Here is a 22864-nt window from a genome sequence, read left to right as displayed (position 1 = left end):
TGCAGACGATGTCTGATAATATAGCATCTGTCTCCTGCTAGACGGCACTTGCAGCTGCAGGCAATGTGTATTTGCGCGAAGGATGCCTTTCGAAAGCAGGGATGATTTCCCAAGTTTCGCTTTCCAAACCGGTTTCGCAATCCGCGGGATAGGCCGCGGAAATAAGACCGATCGGAGTTTTGCGCTCACGTCAAGGTTTCGTCACACGGGCGCATCTGCATTTCCCGTGCGTTTGAATAAAGCGGCCGCCCCACCTTGAAATCCAGACACCGTTTCATTGACTGGAGAGAGAAAAAGAAGATTGTTGGCCCTAACTTCACAGTGCCCACAATTTCAGAAACACGATAGAAAAACTTTCCGCGCCATGTCATGCAAACGGCACAGGGCGTTAAACCAGAACTGCACGTTCACTGGATGGGCATGAAAAATATGTTGGAAGTTGCGCAGTTGAAATGGCGCAGTAAGTTGAATGCACAGTCCCCTTGCAGGAAGAACAACAGCAGGTAAACCTTTTATACTCTCATGTGATGGATTTCCGGATTGATGGATAGACGTATAGACAGATGGACAGACAGAAAGCCAGCAGACCCGTTTTAGTTCATATCAGTACGACTTTACGACTATAGAATTTTTACAAAGGAGGAGGAGAAGGAAAAACAAACGTTATTCACTTCAAAAGGTAGCTGACCCCCACTGAAGACGGGAGCTCTCAGTCCTGGGCTCCAATATACGGCTTGATCTACTGACAGCCGATGAAGCCACCATGTCTAGACTTTGAAGGGCTTTTGGGAAAAGTTTTCGCGTAGTAATACAAGAGGAGGTAAGGAGGACTTGGAAATTTTAGCCAGAACACGTTCTTTTAGGCCCCCTAAGAATGCGAGAAGTCGACAAGTCGGCCCATGAAAAAACTACAAGTCAACAAACAGGTAAAGGACGGAGAAAAGCAAACAATACGACGCGCGCCGCGAGACGCCGTCGCAGCCTGTGGCGCCAGTCCGGCGGCCTCAGACAGTGAAAGTGTGCTTGAGAAGGCTTCATAAAGAGCTAATGACCGCTTCGGGCATGCCAAATACATTTATATGGCCACACTGTAATAAGAGGCGGCTGTCTAAGCAGGAAAACATGGGACTACTACTTAGCAATAACAACCCGTTCGGTCATCCGCACATACAAGGTTTTGTCTGGGACCACAAGAGCGCACTTACCTAAATAAAGCGCGAGATGGAGAAAAATAATAAAAGAAGGAACGGTCCTGATATAGGTGCGTGGCTACGTCAAGGGATGCATTAAAAGTGCTCGGAACTTGACGTCGTGCTCCCCTGGTAGCGCCGCATCCCCATAGAAGCCGCAGGGCTGATCGCAGTAACGTGCCCATAGCTCGGCCACAATCCGATTATGGATCCGAGTCAATAAAAGTGCGGCGGCCGGCATCGGCATAGGCACGCGAAAACAGCAACACCAAAGCGGCTGCGGGATGTAGATCGCGGCTGCTTGATACAGCTGCCATTAACGTGATTAAGACGAGAGTTCAGCTGATGGAAAACAGGCGCTGGCGGGCAGCTTCGAGTTCGCGAAGAACAAGCTTGCCCTCCACAGCGTGATGTTATGACGCATTTGAGATGCTACCCCCCCCCCCCCCCCCCCCCTCTATCTTTTCGCGAGAGCTTGGGCCAACGAGTGTCCACCGAACCCATGGCGCTCGTTTCCTGCATCTTTTGTTTGTGCAGGCTCCGACTAGTCTGTTCTAGAAGAGGTGGAGAGAGGAGAGCAAGCAAGCGTAGTATCTTTGTGTTTCCTCACCGGGATGTTGGGCTGCGCGCAATAAATTATTACGAAGTTTGTTAGCAGCACTACGGAAACGAGGGACCTTGGCTTCGTGGGAAGTCCGGTTATAAATTTCGCAACATCAACAGGATAAAATTGAGTGGCTGTTGATGTAGTTGGCAGGTAATTTTTCTGAGATCAGTTACTATGCGCTCCGAATTTCCGTCTGTACTCTGTAGCTCTTTTCTTTCACCCTTTCCCTTAATCGATGTAGCCAGCAGGAAGTATACGCGGTCTGCAATGGCCATACTATGCTGCGATTGATGAACTGTTTTAGTAGAAAGCTACCAGCGATTGCCGGTTGGGTTGCGAAGAAAACTAGACAGAAATCCATACGACTAGAAACGCGCGTCTTATCCGTAGTGGCTGACTTCATAGCGGACGCGGTGAAGCGCAGACGCTTGTGACTCGAGACATGCGATGCAAGACTGGCGTCAGAAAAACAATGTGCATTCTATTTAAAGTTACTCCCTTCGCTCGCTAGGATGTGCAGTTTGGCGCCGCTGTCAGAGCGAAAAGCTTCAGTGCAGTTTTCATGGACTCATTTGCCCCCCTAAACCCCCTGCCCTCCACTTTCATAACAGCGTATAATAATAGTATAACAGCGGTTAATTCGTGAGTAATTTTAAGATGAGAAATGGCCGCAGGCGCCATAACTGCTTTACTGACCGGCTGGCTCTTGAACTGTTTCACGGCCAAAAAATTAGACGATTGGACAGGAACAAAGTGACAAGATGTGACAGATTATATTAGCGAAAGCTCATGTACAAAAATTCGCAAAACAGTATGAATATTACTTAGTAGCAGCTACCCAGGAGCAGCCAACGGCTACAGTGGAAAGTTATACACAGGTTTTGCACAAACTTCGTAGTGGAAGAAAGATTCGTCAAGATCCGGGGAACGCACGTGGGACCACTGCCTAGCCCGGGCAGTTGCACTAGCAACTAAGCTAACCAGGACAGCTAGCAGCATACGGCTAGAGGAAGGGAGGGAGGTGTGAAAACTTGCGCGTTTGTCGTAACCTGAACAGCGTTGCTAGCTTCATCTCGCACATTTGTGAAGGAAAAGAACACTCAGCACCTGAACGGAAGGGCAATAGCGTACGTAGAGCAAACATTGCTTTCTCAAATCCCATTCAGTGTACTTACTATAGATATTCCTTCTTCATATTTTGTTTTAATTTGTGTTTCCGCCGTTATGCAAATCTTAAGAATAACATAGAAATTGCTATTTCATTCTCAGGAGCTTTAGCACGAACCATTAAACTTCACGAGTCTTAGAAACTTCTCCACAATTTTCGCAAGATGCAATGGACACGTTTTTACGAGTTGCATTTTTTTACAGCATCCATGATCACTGTTCAGCGTCGTTTTATTAATGTATTTTCTCCTCATTTTCATAAACCTCAATAACAGGAGCAAAATATAAGAGGAGCTTTTGATGAATACAAACTGACGCTTAGCAAGAACACATGTGGGCTTATCAATCACACAAAATGCAGAATATCGAACAGAAGAAATCAGGACAGTTGGTAACGGTTCATACTGGAAGGTACAGCGCAAAACAGACGTCTTGCGTCTCTTTTGCGCAGTAGCTTCCACTATACCAAACAGAACATGACAAAAAAAAATTGGACGGCGATGAACCTAACTTTAAGAGTACAATGCAATAACTTTAAAGATCCCTCCCGGCCAAGTACTTTCCCGCACCACTACTCCGGCCGGTTGGGTTTGTTTGTGAGACCTAGGTTTCTCTTCCCGAGACGCCGTAACGCTTATTTTTGGGCACGTAGCTCTTCGGAAGGTCTCTCGGTCTCTCGACCAATGAGCTGATGCGCAGTGTCGCTGTGTGAAAATGGCAACTGCACTGAATTGATTTGAATTACTTCATTGCCATCTGCCATAGTGGGCATGTTTTTCAACACCCGGTACTACGCATGCTTTATACTGACACAGACGGACGGACGGTTGCGGCTTTTTTCGTAAACGGTACCTTTTATTTTATCGCATCAAAAAAGGGTGGCCGGATGCTAGACGCAGCCTACAGATGCACTTATCCCCAAATGACACATTTTTTTTTTTTGGCTCAGAATATACACTACGTAGTAAACTGGCTCGCTCGTCAATGGTCGCGTCATTGAGTTGGCTGCCTATACCCGCAGTACCACCGGACATCGTAGTGGAGGAGAGCAGCTCGGACGTGGTTGTGCGCGAGGGCTCCAACGTGACCTTGACGTGCAAGGCGCGGGGATACCCGCGACCCGCCATCACCTGGCGCCGGGAAGACAACGAGCCCATCCCGCTCGGCGCCTGGAAGAACGGCAAGAAGACGCAAACGCTCGGTAAGTAAGGCTACGCTGTACAGTGAGAGTTAGATCATCAGCACCATCATCATCCTCATCATCATAGTCATCAATTCGGTTACGGCCACTATAGTAGCCTCTTCCGTTGACACTTCCCCATCCTACCTCATCCCTGCACCGAAATGGAAACGTGTCCGTCTGAGAGCTTTAAGTTTTTTTGCGTTAAAAAAAGTTCGGCTCCCCATACTTCTTTCGTGGCATAACTATAGATAGCAGAGCATACGGGACATCACAAAAATGAACAGGGTACAGTAGTGACCACCAACTTCATGGACGTGGATACGCGTTTCTTTTGTGTACACCACGTCATTTAGACGCCCTCGCGCCGTCTGTTGTATTCCGTGTCACCTGCTACGTGTGCTTTCTTAATGGACAGTAATAGCATAGCATGATCCGCGATCCGCTACTATGATCTGCTTCCGCGGGAACCACTGACACAGTGACACGTGACGACAGAGTAGGCGCTGATTGGACTGCAGATGGTGGGCACATGGCACCATCTGGCGGCCTCAGTACGTTCTGCGCACGCGCAATGGCGCCTCGCGGAAGCGGTTCACGGTAGCGAATCCCGGATCACGCTATGCTACAACTCTTTAATACCAGCTAAGGCCGCTTGAATCTCGTGACATATTATCGCGATAACGTTAAAGAACGCGCACTAAAGTGTTCACAATAAAAGCGACCGCCACTGTACACACAGCACGTTCGACGCTGGTTTCGAGAAGCTCGGTACTCGCGGGGCAGATTCTACGAAGGTAAAACGCCAGATCGTACAAAAACAACTGAAAGAAACGCCTCGTTGCTGCTGCACGAACTGCCATTTCGCTACAGGGGGGGAAAAAGCTATAAAATGCCTATGGAAACAGCTTCGCAGATATCTTCATTCCACATTTTTGAAGAATTAATAGAAACAAGGTGTAAAATGTATAGGATGCTCGAGTGCGATGCCAAACAAAGCAAAGCGCAACCAATTGGCGCCTATCTCCTCCAGCGATTGCTTACCTCCGCGCTCCGCCTTATCAGCAGAGCATCCACCGGGCTTCCTGAACACCGTCGACGAAAGAAAAAACAGATAAACAAAAAACGCCTACCCTTCTATGGAGGGGGGGGGGGGGGGATGTGCCACCTTCAGACATCGGCACGAACGGGTGTAAATAAGCAGCCGTACAACTGGGGTGCAAAGTGAAAAGGACATAATCCTTCGATCCACTTACGGGCGCCGACCAAAGACAAGGAAGCGCTACAAGCGGCGAAAAGAATTTCGCGCGAAACTCGCGGAGACAGAACGAGGATGGGGAGGATGGCGAGAGGAGCACGGAGGTATCAAGAGACAAGCGGCGGCGGCAGCAGAAGGCTGCGCCGAGGGGAGCCGATTTCTTGACAGGAGCTCGACCGGCTTACAGAAAGAAGGCCTCCTCCGACGCCGACGGATGCTGCTTTCGCGGAATGCGCTGGGGAAACAGTGGCCGCTGCCCGAAGCCCCTAGCTGAGAGACATAAAAAAGAAAGAGAACACACAAGATGCGTAGTGGGCGGGAAGGAGACGAAAAAAAAACCTGCTGAGCTTGGGTCTGCTGTAATAGATTGCTTGCTCACCCGTTCGCCGGGAGACCCGGCGCAGGTTTCACGGTGTTTTGACCCCCAGGATCACTAAGGCTTACACGCGATCGAGTCTGCGGGAGGGCGTCACTTTCTCTCGCCCTCTGTCTCCACGTGTGTATACAGCGCTTTTTTCTTTGCCTTCTTTTTTTTTTCTTCTACGATTGGCAGCTTGAAATCACCCGCTGAAATGCGCTGCGAGAAAATTGGCTCTTCCTGAGCAGGTCAAGGCAAGAAAGGCGCACCGCTTAGAGAGCACCGGCGCTAGTGACGCAGTTTGTGTGACGCGGTATCTCAGGGTGCGACGTGTGTTGCTAAATTGTCGCTGGTTGCCTGCCGTCATACGAAGCGAGATTCTCAAGAAAATGCAGAAACCGACAAAACATGAAGGGAAGATGGGATGAGCTCAGGTTTTCTTTGGTACGTTGCTTAACTAGATCTTGAATTATCTAATTGACCCAGTCATGCTGACTGGCAAACACACCTTTGCGTGCCAGTAAACAATGGTACTATCAGTAAGAAATGAAATGCGAACAAGGCAATGGAGCCGTGGACAGCAAAATACGAAAATCTTATTTAGGGAAGCTCAATACTGGCTGGGATTATGTTAACTTCGAATGCGCGAAGAGTCTTCTTAAAAAGTGTTAATCAAACTCGCTTGTATTTCCTGCCCAGGCGCCAATATGTTGTTATTTTTGTGTTGACACCTTGGTTGGCTTGTTCGCATTTCATTCCTTGCTGATAGTTGATAAGGGATGCCTCCAGCAAAATAAGTCCAAATTTACTTTGTGGTATACATTCGCGACACGCAGTGATATTTACTTAAATAAAATTAGCTGGACGAAGTGCAATAAAAGACCATTTAATTTCACACTACCAGAAATTGGCATTGCTGTAGACACGATTCCTTATTATTTTTTTTTTTTTTACACGATAGACAGCTGCAAAACTTTGCGTTGCGAAAAGAACGTTGCAAAGCTGCGACCAGCAAAGGCCATGTGGTGTTTCCAAGAACACTTCAAAAAGTCTGTTCCAATGAAAAAAGCACAGAACAGTGTGTCTGCCAGCGAACATTGCGCCTTTGTGTGCAATTTTCACAAAAAATAAATGCCTACCGTACGTTGCCACTGGACCGTATTCATTTCGGACCATGCTTTACGATTTCTCTGGTGTTGCATGTGCTAGGCGCGGAAACAGCATTACAGGAGCCAGAAAGCATTGGACGGAACTTGTTCAATCCAGTCGCGAAGGTGCCTGCATGTTTTTAGGAAAGTTGAACGCAGACACGTCTCTTTTGAAGAGCGCGAGAAGCAGGTCTTTGAGCCGTCACTCACGCTTTGAAGACCAAGGGAGGCGCCAAAAGTGATCCAACGTGGCGCGTTGCTGAGGACTGTTTCTCAGGTCAGCCTAGGTAAAATCGCTCTTGTTTTAAAATTTCACATAACCCTCGCGCTTATTCGTCGACGGTAGAAGTCTCGTGTGAGCCAAACAGCTCCGTTTCTCAGTGATGTGAAAAAATAAACGAGAGACAAGGAAGAAACCACAAAAGTCTGACGTTTAAAAACAGCTCGCGTGATAACAGTGTGGTAGTCAGTCGACACCCACTTTGGAGAAAATTTAGGAGCAGTTCCATCGAAGATGAATTCTCTTATACAAGGGGACAAATTACAAAACAAGATCAGCATTTTTTTTTTTTTTGCAATCAGTGCTACAGGTAATAAAGGCCCAGAGAATGCCACATTTCCTGCGCAGAACGCAAGCTAGAAGAGTGAGCCAGTCGCTGTCGGTTTAGTTGTAACTGATTAAGCTGCACCATTCTCCCTTTTTGTTTATGCTCGTAACTTCATTACTCCCCTGTGAATTTATATTCTTGAAGTTGGTAGGGCTTAACGTAGTTAAACCGAGTAGACGTGCGAAACAGGTGTTCACTCTGCACTTGCAGGCGGCACTTGATCTTCGCCTCAATGATATGAACGTGATATCTTTAGTAGGTTAACTCCTATATATGCAGAATTGGTCATTCTGTACTTAATATTCATAGATGGCGGCGAGTCCTCGTACCACTACCAGCGCAGTGTCGCAGCGGCTAAGAAATGCGCCACTGCGATGATAGGTGGCTGTTTCTATCGCAGTCACCGGTGGGGATTGTGTCACCCATGTTGCTCTTCCCGAGCAACCTCTTGAGCTGCTGGCGCGAAGCTCTTCCGAACTTGCACGAGTTACTACCAGTTTGGGTAGTAACTCTGGTTGCTAGGCAACGGCAGAAGATCGTACGTATGGTGAGAAGATTCCTGGTCTGAGTTCCTCCAAAACCATCATTACATACCCTTTTATGTCCTGAGGCAATAAACATCGCTTAGAAAAAAAAAAAAGAGAAGACGAACGCTTTCGCGATGCTATAAGCATATGCGCAGCACAATGTGATGATCAAGTGCGTGATCGTCACATTGAGATGTTCAAGCACATTTTTCCCGCCGTGAAACTTTTGTTGTAACCCTCCCAAATGAGAAAAAAAATCATCAGGCACTCATATGTGGCAGCAACATTCAAAGCTAGCACTGACAACCCACATTCATCATCATCACTATTATCATCATCATAAGGGTAACCACGCCAACTGCAGGACAAAGAAACCTCCCATATTCGCATTATCGCAGATGTGATCGCCATTTGAATGTTTTTTTTTCTTCTGTTCATTGGTTCCTTCGGTAAGCTGGTTTGGTCGTGTTGCTGATCCCTTCTTGCTCCTCGCGCAGTGCAAACCTACGAAGGGGAGTTCCTGACCGTGACACGGGTGAGCCGGGTCCACATGGGTGCCTACCTGTGCATCGCCAATAACAACGTGCCCTCGCCCGTCAGCCGCAGGATCATGCTGCACGTACACTGTGAGTTGGACCCATGCTTTAAAGCGGGTCGTGGCTGTTGGATACACTGGTGCACAGTGGCTCGTTGAATTTCGATCCCTACTCAAATACAACGCTATGAGTTTTTCAGCTGGTCTTTGAAAAAACGTCAGTCAAGGAATATATAGAAATGCTACCGAAGGTCAATTTTACTTTAAAAGGGAAGGAACCCATCCAGGCTGGAAGAGCTAGTTTTTACATACATACATATTTATTTTGTCATATTTACACATGGAAGTATGTGTGCCCGCGGAAGCGCAAGACAGGGTGCTTGTGGGCGGGCCACGGCAATCAAACAAAGTGCAGACTCAGTACAGACAAAATTACATGGTTTGCAATATAAAAAAAAAGAAACAAAAACATATATTGATAGGAACAACAATCACACTTGTACACACTGAAAAAGTAGGTTAAATACATAGATTATGAGGATGCAACAACAACAACAAAAAAAAAAGCAACCGTGCTTCGTAACACATATCAACAAGACCTTCAAAGTGTTTCGAGCCATTATGTCAGTGTACCGTTTTAAAGGTTCTAGACGTAACTAGCCAGGATTTTACTTGTGATCTGACCTCTTTGATAGTCTGCAATGATAGCATTTTTGTTGGAAGCTGGTTAAAAAGGAAGGGGATGTAGAACATTCGGCACCTTTTTCCATAGTGTGTATATATCTTGGGAAGCTTAAACGGCTCTACTTTTCTTAGTATTTTAGGTTTGTTCACAGGAAGCTTAAAGTTATTAGAAAAGTAGTTTCTACTAATTACTACATGTTTAAATAAATCTTGAATGAAGTACACATCAGCTGCAATCATTCTTTCAGCACTATCTAAGGTCTCCTTAGACGTGCCATACAAAATGTTTGCGGAAATTCTGTGTAGTAATCTATCGATTTGGCTCCTTCTAGACAACGCACATGAGCCATAAACAGTGACACCATACCTTAATATCATCATCATCATCATCATCATCAGCCTGACTACACCTTAATATAGACTCTCCTATAGCCTTAAACACAAGCTGACGCAACCTAACAGAAGTATTGAATTTCATTCTGTAAAGATACATAGAAGTTACACGGAGTCGTTTGATGAGATGCTCAACATGAAAAGACCAAGACATGTTGGCGTCGAGATGAATACCTAGATATTTGACTCTTTCAGACAAGGGCAGTGAAACACATGGACATCTAGGGCAGAAAGTACCGTGCACTATAACAGATTCCTTTAATGTGACCTTTTGTGCGGATTTCTAAAACAAACCAGAGCCGTTTTCTGCTTGTTAATGTAAATCTGGTTACCTGGAAACCAATCACACAATTTTTTAACATCCGTTTGTAGCAGCTCTGCAGCCCTGTTGTACGACTCATTCGGAACAAGGAGCGCTGTGTCATCAGCGTACTGGTAAAGTACCGAATTCAGTCTAAGATATGCCAAGTCATTTCTAAGATATGCCAAGTTCCCTGCAGTCATTAAATAGTGACACCAACCAACACGTGAACTGACGTCGTACAGTACGTGAGAATTTTTGCAATCTGTGTCCATCCAAACACGGCCACCTCCACCGGGATTCGTGCCCGTTACATTGCTCGACAGCAAAATGCGTTAAGCACTGCACCACCCCGACCGATTCATAATGATTGGACAGGCTAGGTTGGGCGAAGGCTTTGCATACGACTCCAGATAGTGTTTACTCTGGCGGAGCTCTCAATATATTCTTCCATTAAGACTAATGAATACACATAAACCGAAATATTATAAGAAAAATTTTGCTAATAATTTTGAGCTATAATAATTATACTAATAAGCAGACATGAAGTTACTGGCCTTTCAGATTTCGTGCTGAGGGTATTCACGTTTTGAGACACCGAATAGTGACTTGTGATTAAAACGATGGCTTCCATCTAGTTCACCGGAAGCAATGGCCACGTGTCCCCGAATTTTGCCCTTTCCTGCAAGAGTTCTGCCTTCATTATCGATTCTGTTAAAGCTTGCACGACCCTAACCACTGCACTTTATTTTGCTATCTACAACGTACGGTGACTCATTAACGTTAAGCCATGCTTCAAAATCCGAACGCATCGAGCTATTCAGCACTGGCAGTGACATGGAAATGAACTTAAGGGGCTCAACCTCCTTTGCATGCCCAAAGAAATATCGTCTACCTTAGTGAGTGTATGCATTCGAAGATGTACTCCTAGGCGACGTCAACAGACACGAATACATTAGATTCACACTAACAAGCAACGTGAGCCTCAAAGCTCATATCGGTGACGTTTTATATTTCGTTATTTCAGGTCCTATTTACTGCGGAAATGTTAAGCGTCTATGCAAGTGAAGCACTTACGTATGCAGCTCTAACGAGGGCTAAATTGGTACACGAGCCCATATTCTAGTTCTGCACTTCTGAAAAATATTACGGCTTTTAGAACAATCCTCGAATGACCGTATTTTTGCTTTTCTTAGAGTATGATGGGGTGATTGGGTGCGTTCGATGTCACAGATAAATGAAAAAAAAAACTAACTGGAAGCTTCTACGGATGCATATATTTCCAATATTACCACGCTAAGGCTATTGTTATCTACTTTTGACGTGGAGCTTTGAACTCGCAGGCTTAGAGTGACGTGTTTCTGACCGCCTATTTCTGACACGCACTACAATCTCCCAATGAATAAAGACGGTCCAGGGCTGCATCAGCTGACATCTGTAAAACTACTGCGAGGGTAAGCTTAGTAGATTTGCTTTATGCTTAGTTCGCAAACCTGAGCATTATGAGCAAACAGTGTGCAAATCCGTATCGATCCGCTGCGATGCACTCCGACTCCTAGAGGCCTCGGTGAGGGACAGCGCATTAATATGCCAAGGTTAGGCTAGGCATTGCAAATCAGGGTCCCTGCGCATTGTCACAACAAAATATATTTGCATTTTCGATGTCTGATTTCCAGTTATTACTCCTACTCAGATTCGACCGGCTTAGAAGCGCTTTTACTTTTCACCAATGGCACGCTATCTTTTGGGCGGGGACGCAGCCAGTGCAAACAGGCGTAGTCGCTCTGCCGACATCTCAAGACAAGTATGAAACGGTATACTGCTGCTTGGTCACTGCTAGCTTTAGTACGCAACAATCGGCCGCTGCAGTGATCGAGCGAAAAAAAGTGTATGACGGCAGGCAGGACGAGCAGGTGCGCTACCTTTCGCAGCGTCGTGCGTTATAGCATGGTACAGTGTACGCTTGGGACCGAACGGTGCAACTCTACTGTTCCTATCGCTGTGTCTCCCGCGTTAACGTGGAGCTTTAGCTCCCGCTGAATAGAAACCGCCAGTAGTGAGCGAGGCGAGTTTCATTGGAGTGGCTTATTGGACATCAGTGAATTGCATAACAGTGCACACCCTCATTTTGCTGTCCTGCTCCATTCGGGAATAGATGCATAGTGGACTTTGTGATAACCGGCTGCAATATCACCGTAATGATAAGTCCCAACATAGAACTGCCGTTTTCCTGCTGAACATTAGGGACGTTACCTAGATGTGTCTGAAGCACAATGACAATGTGAGCTGAAGAGTGAGGACTGTCCAGGATGTGCCATTTTTGACTACGTGCTCCAGGAAGGATTTGGCAATGAGGCAGACTGGGGCAGGAGGGGGAAGGAAGTGAGATACATTGTCAGATCTTCGCCTCGGGGGAAGTTATTTTGCATTTACCTGAAGTTACTCTCAACAAATCTTTACCTCCAGACTGTCGGTTTCTTATCTAAATACGTTATAATGTATTTCTCCGGATTGCTGTTCTGCCCTCCAGTGCCAGAAGAGAGCAGCGCAGAACAAATAAATAGAGGACCTCCACTTACGGGGTGGACGTTCTTGTGATTACAGCTTGACAACAGAATAAATGGAACAGTATCTATATCAGAGATACTGAAGAAGCAATTGAGAACCGAGTCTGGCCGAGAGAACTTTGTCACAGACCACCATTACGAGTTGTCGCAAGAGAATGACAGCGGCTAACAGATGTAGGAGACACATTTAGCACAGTCATCAGTGGATGCTGGCGACAGAATGTGATGTAGAATGGCAGATAAAAGTGCGCAGGTGAGCTGAGTGACATTGTGATTGTAGCCTTCTGCCGCAGTTTTGTTTGCTCAAAGGTCTAAGGGCCCTTCTGGTGGTATATAGAAGTAACGCCTTAAGGGCTAGATACAGCTGCGCTTTCTACTCGGTGTCCCGCATAAATTTCACAGCGACTGCGCCAGTATGTGTGCCTGTCTGTCATACAGAATTTTGCAGTACAACAGGCGGGACTTCCTACTCTCGTATAAGTAACGGGGGCCGCGCAAGAAAGATGACGCAGGTGCCTGGCGTCGCAGTTCCCCCGGTGATCTGGATTCCGCTCCAGCTGGTCGGCGCTCCGCAGCGGGCCAACGTGACGCTGGACTGCCACAGCGAGGCCTACCCTCCGGCCGTCAACTACTGGGCCAAGGACAACCACAAGATCTTCTTGGACAACGACAAGTACACGCTGAGCGTGCGCAAGGGCGGATACAAGGCCCACATGCAGCTCACCGTCAGGCAGCTGCGCGAGCGAGACTTCGGCACCTACCGGTGCCTCTCCGAAAACCTCCTCGGGTCCACCGAGGGCTCCGTCAAGCTCTACGGTGTGTTGATATTCAGCCCTCTCCTTCCGCACCCTTTTTTTTGGCTTCGCTATCTCTGCATCCGGTTTGCGTTTCGAAGCATGGATCGCTTTCTATTTCTGGATGAGGGACCGCAAACAACGCGAAGTAATAAAACCTTCACAGTGCAAGAGTTTTTCATTAACTCGTGATTCGGATGCTCTTCGCGACATATGGGAGGCAGTGGTTGCTCAGTTGCGTCGAACTATGAATGATTAACTGTCGATTTCCTCTTTATTATGCTCGTGCCATCTGCTGAACCATAAAGGAATTCATGATTTTAGTCTGACTTGAGAAGGGAGAAAAGGGAGTAGCTTTTCTTGTAATGATCTTTTCTTTGGTTACGTGCTATAGCTTTAGTCGAAATATATGTCGCTTTTTGTGTTTGGGTGAGGGATGGCGCTCGGGGCTGCAGAATTTTGTAGCTGTGCAGTACTTTATTTGAGGCGAAGCATGAATCGCAGGTGCTACCCCTGTCAAGCAAAGCCACGTTAAAGTACTATCACACAGTCGTGCCCAACTTTCCCTGACGTTCACCAACTAGTGACATCTGTTGGCATCCATTAGCGAACGCTGCGTTACTTAATGGGGATATGTTAAACTTGTAGTTTTGAGAGAACTTTACAAAGAGTCCCAAGATTAGGCGTTAACCTAGAGATTATCACGGCCAACACCTCCTTGCCGCTGCCTAATCTGGACTATAAAATGAATCCTGCGCTCACAAATTATTTCCGACGGCCATAGAAAATCAATCGGACGCGCCAAAGATTCGAAATTCCCTCTGTGTTCCGTGCCGCACGGCACATGGTGGCAGCCCTGCAAACTAGAAGCGTTTGTCCAGCCTTGGCTTAGTAAAGAGTAAGACATGGGAATAAATTAAGAAAGGAACCACTGCGCATGAGCTGAACGAAGCAAACGTTGCTAGAAACTGTGTGTTATAAGCAGCTTACAATTTTTCAATGTGTCTGCTTAATTGGTTAGGTTTTAATTGCTACCATCATACTAAATCGGATTTCTCTAACGAAGCTTCATGGTTTTAATTTTTACACCTGGGCATTGCAAGAAGTATGAAAAAGACTGACTAGCCATAGCCACCTAATTAATTAAGTGCAGCGAAATAAAACACCTCAACACAACACAAAATTTATTAACCTTCGGGTAGTAAAGCCTTTCGCGGTCTGAGTTCGCTCATTAATTTCGGAAAAAAAAGCGTTACGCTCACTTCAGGTGGATGGAACCTGATTCTCTTCCTGCAGAACGTATCACTAATTTTCTCCCCAGAATTTCCAGCGCCATAACCGGGGGCCTTTCAGACCGATCAGTGCAGTGCTTCGTCATATATCAGGAAAGTTCAAGTTGTATTTTAGTGCTTCCCTCGGCTTGCAACTTACCGCGAATAGATCGCCATAACAGTTTTTGCTTCTCGACTCGCTAGTAATTTTTTTTAAATGTTTCACCGGTCAGAGTCAGTCAAGATTCAGAAGCTCCACGCAAAAAAAAAAAAAAAAAAAAAAAAAATTAACGGGCGGGAAAAATTCGTCCCCAGCTTTTATAGATGCCAAACCAGTATTGCCATCTGGTGTCTCCTTGTGGTCTTAATGCAACTCAGTGTAAGCTTCCTTCCGATGAAGAAATATGTAAAAAGCTTGGGTTTATTCGCTTCCGTAAATTCGTGAGGTGTATTGGGTATTTTTCGCTTTCCCTTAGAAGTACAGCTGAACCTCGTTATAACGAAGTGGAAGGGACCGGCGAATACTTCGTTATAGATGTAGCTTCGTTATAGCCCTGTAAACCGGGGTTCCAAGGGGAATCATCATGCCTTCACTATATCAATTATTTATATATAAAATGTTTTGTTGCAACGAGGTGCGAATGTTTTTCATTTCGGAGGCATTCGGCAAAACGTATGGCTCCGCAAAGTGTCATTTGAAGCCGCTTTTCGATGAAGCTTAACACGCCGTCTTCAGCTTTAGATTCAGTCCTTTGACCAAGTGCGCTATTACCTTCTTGTTGCAGAAAGTAATTACTTTTGTAGCGGAATTTCTTCAGAAACTGTGAAATCTTCAAGCAGCACCTAGTAAAAAAAAATTGAATCTCAGGTGCCCTCAAATTTTGTTGGGAAACTTTCATGGTGTGTAAAATATCTCCCCATTTTAAGGAGCACCTGTGCGAGAACCTTGAGCACCGTCGGCCGTAATAATACGGATCCCAGGGTTTACACACATTATGGTAAAAGGACACGACAGTTCTATATACCCTACCATTTTAATAAACTACCTGCTCAGATGTTTGGTTGTGATTCGTTGACGGCTGTGAAATCTGGACTGCAAGCGTGGTTTGAAAGTTTCAAAGAGGGGAAATACTGATTTGCTTTGTAATTTCTATTTTGTTTTTAAATTTGTGTTCCATTTATTAACTGCAGGTTTTCTTTGCTTTACATAATTCTCAATCGCTAAATTTGTTGACTGAACTATATGTAATATTTCGACTTTGTGTTATTGCTTTTTTTTCTTCTTTCTTCTTCTTCTTTTTCTTTATGGATTGTAAAGTGTGCACTTTCAGCGTTTTGTATTCACCGCATGCTGTTGTGACTGCCGTGGCCCGCCCACAAGCGCTTGCGCTTCTGCGGGCACACGCTATGTACTGTGTATATATATCTTGCAATAAAATTCCTGTATGTATGTATGTATCACGCATTGGCGATCAAACTCTTCTCACGCCTTGCCCGGCGAATATCAGAAGGTACTTTATACATAAGATATCAAATACCGCTGGTGCGCTCAGGGTAAAACTCAACAAACCTTCATATTTTCTCCAGGTAACACGCGAGGAAAGTTCAAACGCCGTATTCTGCTCCGTATCATTTTGACCTTACCTGTATATGCAGTGTGATCGCGAACGAATTGCAGGAGATGACATGCTGTGGGCGGGGGAGAGGGATAATTTTAAACAATGAATCTTAAATAGCAAGGTCGCGGAAGCCATTGTGAGGTGCAGCGAAGTGTAGGACTGGTGTTTAATCTTTCGGCTACCTGAAGCTCTTGAACGCGAACCAGGATCTTAGTACAAAGCAGTTCGTTATTCACCTCTATCGAAGTGCGGCGACCGACGTCCAGAACCGAAGCAATGACTGCGTGCACAGCAGGACAACGCCACGGACCCCGAACCACGCAGTGGGTTTTATATGTTACGAATACCTCAATGCAACATTCCGTCAGCGCTCTTTATGGTCCCTTGTATGTGCCCTCAGAACTTCTTTAAAATCTCATTTCTCTCTCCCCCTATATGCAGAGCTGTCTCCGCATTCCCGGCAACAACAAAGCTTGGATTCACACCAAGCTGACAGGCACCCGTACGGCCGCAGTTCCTACCACGGTGAGCTAGTTCTCGGTTTAGCTATGTCCGCTCTGTCATAACCGAACAGCCACACACACCTACACACAGGCCACCGTTCACTCACTCACTCACTCACTCACTCACTCACTCACTCACTCACTCACTCACTCACTCACTCACTCACTCACTCACTCACTCACTCACTCACTCACTCACTCACTCACTCACTCACTCACTCACTCACTCACTCACTCACTCACTCACTCACTCACTCACTCACTCACTCACTCACTCACTCACTCACTCACTCACTCACTCACTCACTCACTCACTCACTCACTCACTCACTCACTCACTCACTCACTCACTCACTCACTCACTCACTCACTCACTCACTCACTCACTCACTCACTCACTCACTCACTCACTCACTCACTCACTCACTCACTCACTCACTCACTCACTCACTCACTCACTCACTCACTCACTCACTCACTCACTCACTCACTCACTCACTCACTCACTCACTCACTCACTCACTCACTCACTCACTCACTCACTCACTCACTCACTCAATGCCATCGCTTAATTCTTCTCACCACCTGAATCACAAGTTGCACATGTCGTCCAACCTGAAATATTTCCTGTAACTGTGCATTGCTTATAATACAAGAAAACAAATAAAGGGATTTTTCACAGAGAAATATAGTCGATGAAAGCAAGGTATAAACATGCCGCATTTCTAAGAATTTAATGAATCGTTTTAAGTGTTGTGCGTGTCGTGTAAATATTTTTCAGATGGGAAATATTTTGCATCCGAAGATGGCTTTTCCGAAGACGAAGAATCTCAAAATGGTATACCACGGCAGGGTAAGCCTGCTAGCAAAGTTGTTCTTGCTGCTGTTGACGCTGAATTTTCTATACCGGGGGTATCAGCTGAAAGCGACGGAAGTTTTTTTTTAATAAAGGACGGAGTGCTCTAGCCGAGTGAAACAACTGAGCACTGTGGTGTGTAGATTGACCCAGTCTTCAGTATTTTTGTAGTCGTTTTGATGAGTTCATTAATTAGCGAAGACAAATTAGCCAATTTTTTTAGCATTGCCTTCAGAAATCAAGTGTCAGTTCAGAAGCTGGAGATGGTCTCAAAAGATAGCTGGCTGAAATGTTTGCACCAAGATAACATTTACTCAGCTTCCTTCACCGACCTAAAAACAAGCCTGATAAATACAAAAGCTACCACGTGACAGCTCTTGGCGCATATATCTCTCGCCCAGCGCTCACTAAATGACCCCATCGGAGACAGTTCTTCTAAGAAAAGCGGATACTGTTTTCTGAGGCGCATTTTGAGGCACTTCAGTAGCACCTTTATCTGGTGGCAGCTGTTGTATTTTGCGGGCTTTCTTTTAAGGCCAGTAAAAAAAGATGCGTAAATGGTACTCTGGTGCAAACATTTCAGCCGGCTCTTTTCCAAGCGACTTCAGCAGCGCGAACACGGTTAGGAAAAGATAGAAGGCGTACAGGACAGAGCGGTGCCTTGGGCATTCTTGAAATGAAGTTGCTAGTTCAGCGCTCTGTCCTGTCCGCCTTCTGTTTTTTCCTAACCGTGTTCGCGCTGCTGAAATCGTATGGATTCCCACCAACTAGCCCGCCAGATTGTGTTATTCTTTTCCAAGGTGATCTCGAACTTCCGCGATGATACTTTATTGCTGTCACCAGTCAGTCAAAGTTAGCTAATTAGCCTTTAATAATTAGCATTGTTTCTAGAACGGCAAAAATACTGCTAGCTAGGCCATGTAAATTTCAACAGCATTCAACTGGTTTCACATCACCTAGGACATTACATATTTTTGAAAAATCTTGGTAACTTATAGCCAGGACACCTGCTGGAGAGTAAATAACAAAGTACCATATGCATATGATATAGCCTGTTGCTTATATAGTCAACTCAGAAATATTTTCAAATTCTTAATGAGCCCTGTAAAAGCCGCCGCTCTTAATCACTTCTCAACCGCTTCGAATTTGAAACAGCAAGAGGTACATGGATATGATTTATTATCAATTTTAAATATGCCGTAAACGACAGCGGTGCCCTTTTGCAGAGAACGCAGAGTTCTATAAAATGAATAGTTAGTATTCTGGCCCGCTTCATCTCCTGGTAATGAGCCGAGTTCATAAATGTTCTGCTGTAGCAAGCTACTACATGACAGCTATTCTAATGCAACTGACTCTGCCGCTGGTTGTCTACAGTTGAACAAACATAATAAACCGCTCGTAAAAAAATAAGCAAGGAAGATAGAAACTAACTAATCACCATGCTTCTTTGTCCAAGTGAAAGAATAAAACATTGAATCTCATTTAACGGACGGTATAGAGGGAAAGTTTGAAAAGCAAAAGCAGAATGTTGCGCCGCCCACAACTGCCTTTCGCAGTAGAGAATTCTAAATATTGAAATATTTTTATTCTTCAGCTAAAAGGTGTCCTCTGGAAAGTATTCATGGTCGCTGTCTGTGTTTACATGCATTTTACTTTTCAGACGCAAGCCTCGGTGTTTCGATCTACGCTGATGCCAGTGCGACGCTCGTGGCCGCATTCGTTTCAATGGTGCTTCGTTGTGCGAACTGAAACGGGCGAAGAACTTCGTGCGCACAGATTGCGCCAGACACCCGGACAACCGTGCGCTTTCGTCGTCAGTGCGGGGACGCTAGACAGGACGTTGGGTGGTGACATCTTTTGTTTTAGAGTTTATTAAAAAATTCTGAGTGTTCATCTTTCTTCTCACTGCGGACGCAAATGGCTGCCTTTGCGAGGGTGGGTTGCGTGATGGCACAGTATATTGACTTCTCTGGTTTTCATTGCTCGCAGATGGAAAGGTTAGACATGGATTGAGGAGTAACAGCTTGCAACAGAGGACTCACAGAGTGAGTGAGTGAGTGAGTGAGTGAGTGAGTGAGTGAGTGAGTGAGTGAGTGAGTGAGTGAGTGAGTGAGTGAGTGAGTGAGTGAGTGAGTGAGTGAGTGGGTGGGTGGGTGGGTGTGTGGGTGAGTGGGTGAGTGAGTGAGTGAGTGAGTGAGTGAGTGAGTGAGTGAGTGAGTGAGTGAGTGAGTGAGTGAGTGAGTGAGTGAGTGAGTGAGTGAGTATTTCCTCGAACCCTGTGTTCATGTAGCTGTACGAAGAGCAGTCAGTACCTGTTTCCAAAAAAACTTCAGGAATGTATATATAGATGAGTTCCTTTTGTGACAGTGAAATAACTTCGCTAAAACAAGATGCCGGCACATATAATCGGCTCCGAATCGTCTTTGGTTCAGAGAGTTCAAGATCTGTTTCTAGTGAACAGATCAGGCATATCAGTATCAGTGAATAGGTGACAGGATAGTGAACACTTTGGCTTTGTTTGAGGAACATACAGTACGTGATAAATAGCCTATTTAGGCTATGCCGAAGCGACTTTCAAGCGAGAAGGCTTAAGATCTTTGAAATTCGTCCTCACTACTATCTCAAGTGATAACCTACCCGATCTAATTGGAATAGAGTTGGAAAGCACATCTTAGAGGAAGGTTTGGAACTCAAGTGCGGCTCCTAAAGATTTGTTAACGGTGCTTTGTAGCAGCCACATATAACTCGCTGTAAGCTACGCTGTTGGCAGCTTCACTAAGTGCCTCTGCGCTTGATGGCAACGAGTAAAGGAAAGCCGCAATTTGTTCTGCCTTTTATTCGTGGCTATAAGAAGGTTACTGACCCTATAATTTTTCTTCAGATGCAAAAGTATCCAATCACACCACTCGAAATAGCACAACTTTATTCTTCCCTAGCTCCTACTTTTCAATCATAAAAGTTTATGACAAACAAACCTAGCTACAGTACGAGAAAAAGCTTTTTGTGTTCCGTAGTTGGCCAGTGGAAGAAACGACGGCGTCTCGCCTAGGTTACCAGCTTAATGAGGCGTTCCTGGGTTCGATAAAGTAGTACTTGTTGTCTATGTGTTCCTAAGCCAGAGTCATGTCATCATGACTGTGCACTGAGACCCAGCGTAGAAGAAGTAAGAATTTTCACAACAAGGAGAGGTGACAGGAAGCAGAACTCTGTAAAATAGCCCTGCGAAAGCCAGCTTCTGCCAACCTAAGTTTTGACGCTAAGCAAATAAGCAAGTAGATTATTTCCGCAAGGCATACAATAATTGAATTTATATGCAGACGCTACGGATATGAGATGAGACCTACAGATACAATAGAGGACTTAGTTACAAAGTCGCTTCTAGTCGCCTGACAGGGCAGTAGAACTGTAGGCACCACTTATACGCACTAAATTCTACAAATTATACTATACTTTTGAAGATGCCTCTTAATGTCGAACACTTATTAAATCCATGTTAAGAAATCTTACAGTTGTTTAACGACAGCCGCGACTACGATGGTGTCCGCAATGTAAGCGACAAACTTCCCGGCATTTCAGCAGTTCTTGCCTCCGCACACAAGAACATATGTCAACAAGTCCTGTGCCAAGGATGCAGCACTGCGAAGAACAACACCAACGCTCCTTTTCTGCAGTTGGTGTAATGCAAGATAAATAAAAAAGAATATCATTGAAGCAAGAGCAGAAATCTCAAGTAAGTGCTGATTTCGGATGTCATAACGCCGACCTCTCGCAGGAGCATTCGATCAAATATTAACTTTAGCTGGCATCACCAGGCACTGAGAAAACGTGAGAAAAAAAAAGTGCTTGCTTTGTTGAGTCGGAACTCAGGGCTAAACGCGCTAAATGATATGTTGAAACTGCAGAGAATTTGAAAGATATCACTTAGTTGCAAGTGTCTTTTGCGATGAATAAGCGTAGCTGCAATAGAACGTAAGCAGACTGATTTCTTTCTGTCCATCTGAAGCAATATTCAACAAGAATCAGTAGGTCAACAAGGGTGCCAGCATAGGGAGTCTTCTTTGTGAGATTACTGTTTTCGAAGGCGATTTCGAAATAACAAATACATTTGCAAGACCCTGTAATTTACAATTTCTCCTGTTATGGTACGAGAAGCTTGACATGAAAGTTAGCGATGTGTGTTATGTGCACAAGAAATAAACTCAAGCAATTTCCCCACCGTGCGCAAATAGTACGTCATGAAGGAACAAGCGGCAATGTATATCGTCTCCTGCGCTGCACGAAACTGGCGGCAAGTGTACTTTTAAAGCTGTTATGTGTGCAACTGGCCTTGATGTGCGCAGCCTTTGCCAAATATACACAGACCCAGGGCCGTGTATCTAAACGGAGCTCTCTACCACCCATGCTTCTTTCCAAGGGGGTAAGGACGACAGCTTCTTTCAGCTTCGAGCGGCTGAACACTGATGACGTGACTTGAGCCACTTGACGGCACTGCAAAGTTTTCTACACGCAGGAGAAACCATGTGGTTTGTATATTTTTGACAAATGACCGCCGTCCTTTCAAAGCCACCACTGCCAAGTGAAAATGGACCATATAATAAAAAATGGCAAACTTTTTTATTTTTTGAATGGGTGGTTTCGATGCACCTATCTCCAGTTCCTTGACAGCATCTATAGCGGACAGGAAATACAACCACAAATTCTACACCCCTCCCCCCCCCCCCCCCCTTTCCCCAGAAAAAAAGAAATAAAAAGTTTTAAAAGCATATCCCCTCAAAGACTACCAGGTCGACGTGGGAGTGACTTAAGTTGAACCCGTTGATCATGTATGGCGCAGTTCTTCTAAATATGCTGACTATTGCATAATGTGCGGGCAGCGCATGAATTTCAACGCGTAGTTTTCGAGTTGTAAGTATCTCCACTGATTACGGCTGCGAAAATGTGCATAACCATTGTCTTCTGAAACGCTTGCTTGGAATCTGAGATGCGCAGTTGATTAAGCGACCGACAAACAAGGTCTTATCGTTTAAAATGACCGCGGAGGAGATTTATAAGCCCCTCTGCAGGCAAGGTTCTTTTTTTTTTTCCGGAAAGTTGTCGTTCCCACTTGAGCACGTCCAAGGAAGCAGAGCTAAATGGGGCGAAGGAAGCCAAACGAAAACTACTTTTCACGACTGCACCTTGAAGCGGGAAATTAATCGTATTTGAGCCTTCTCTGCATAACACGACCTTTTGACCATAAGGAACGCATACGTATGAGGACTTGGCCAGTAGGGCCTCAGTGGCGCCATCTTCAGTGTA

General features: G+C 45.4%; 1 protein-coding gene across 1 annotated transcript in view; it reads left to right on the top strand.

Moving 5' to 3' along the window:
• Positions 1 to 19374, top strand: part of LOC149364756 (lachesin-like) — a 120239-nt gene extending 100865 nt beyond the window's left edge. Inside the window, exons 4-9 of the mRNA XM_089570186.1 lie at positions 3986 to 4165; positions 8541 to 8669; positions 13052 to 13339; positions 16649 to 16732; positions 17492 to 17563; positions 19227 to 19374. Of these exons, the coding sequence (XP_089426312.1) occupies positions 3986 to 4165; positions 8541 to 8669; positions 13052 to 13339; positions 16649 to 16732; positions 17492 to 17563; positions 19227 to 19315 (842 nt within the window). The 3' untranslated portion in view covers positions 19316 to 19374. The remainder of the gene's footprint in view (positions 1 to 3985; positions 4166 to 8540; positions 8670 to 13051; positions 13340 to 16648; positions 16733 to 17491; positions 17564 to 19226) is intronic.
• Positions 19375 to 22864: the final 3490 nt, after the last annotated feature.

The sequence above is a fragment of the Amblyomma mixtum genome, chromosome 2, assembly GCF_055824585.1.
Source record: "Amblyomma mixtum isolate Tamu chromosome 2, ASM5582458v1, whole genome shotgun sequence".
In the NCBI taxonomy this organism is placed as follows: Eukaryota; Metazoa; Arthropoda; class Arachnida; order Ixodida; family Ixodidae; genus Amblyomma; species Amblyomma mixtum.
The sequence above is the reverse complement of the archived record's forward strand: the minus strand, read 5'-3'. Positions and strand labels throughout refer to the sequence as shown.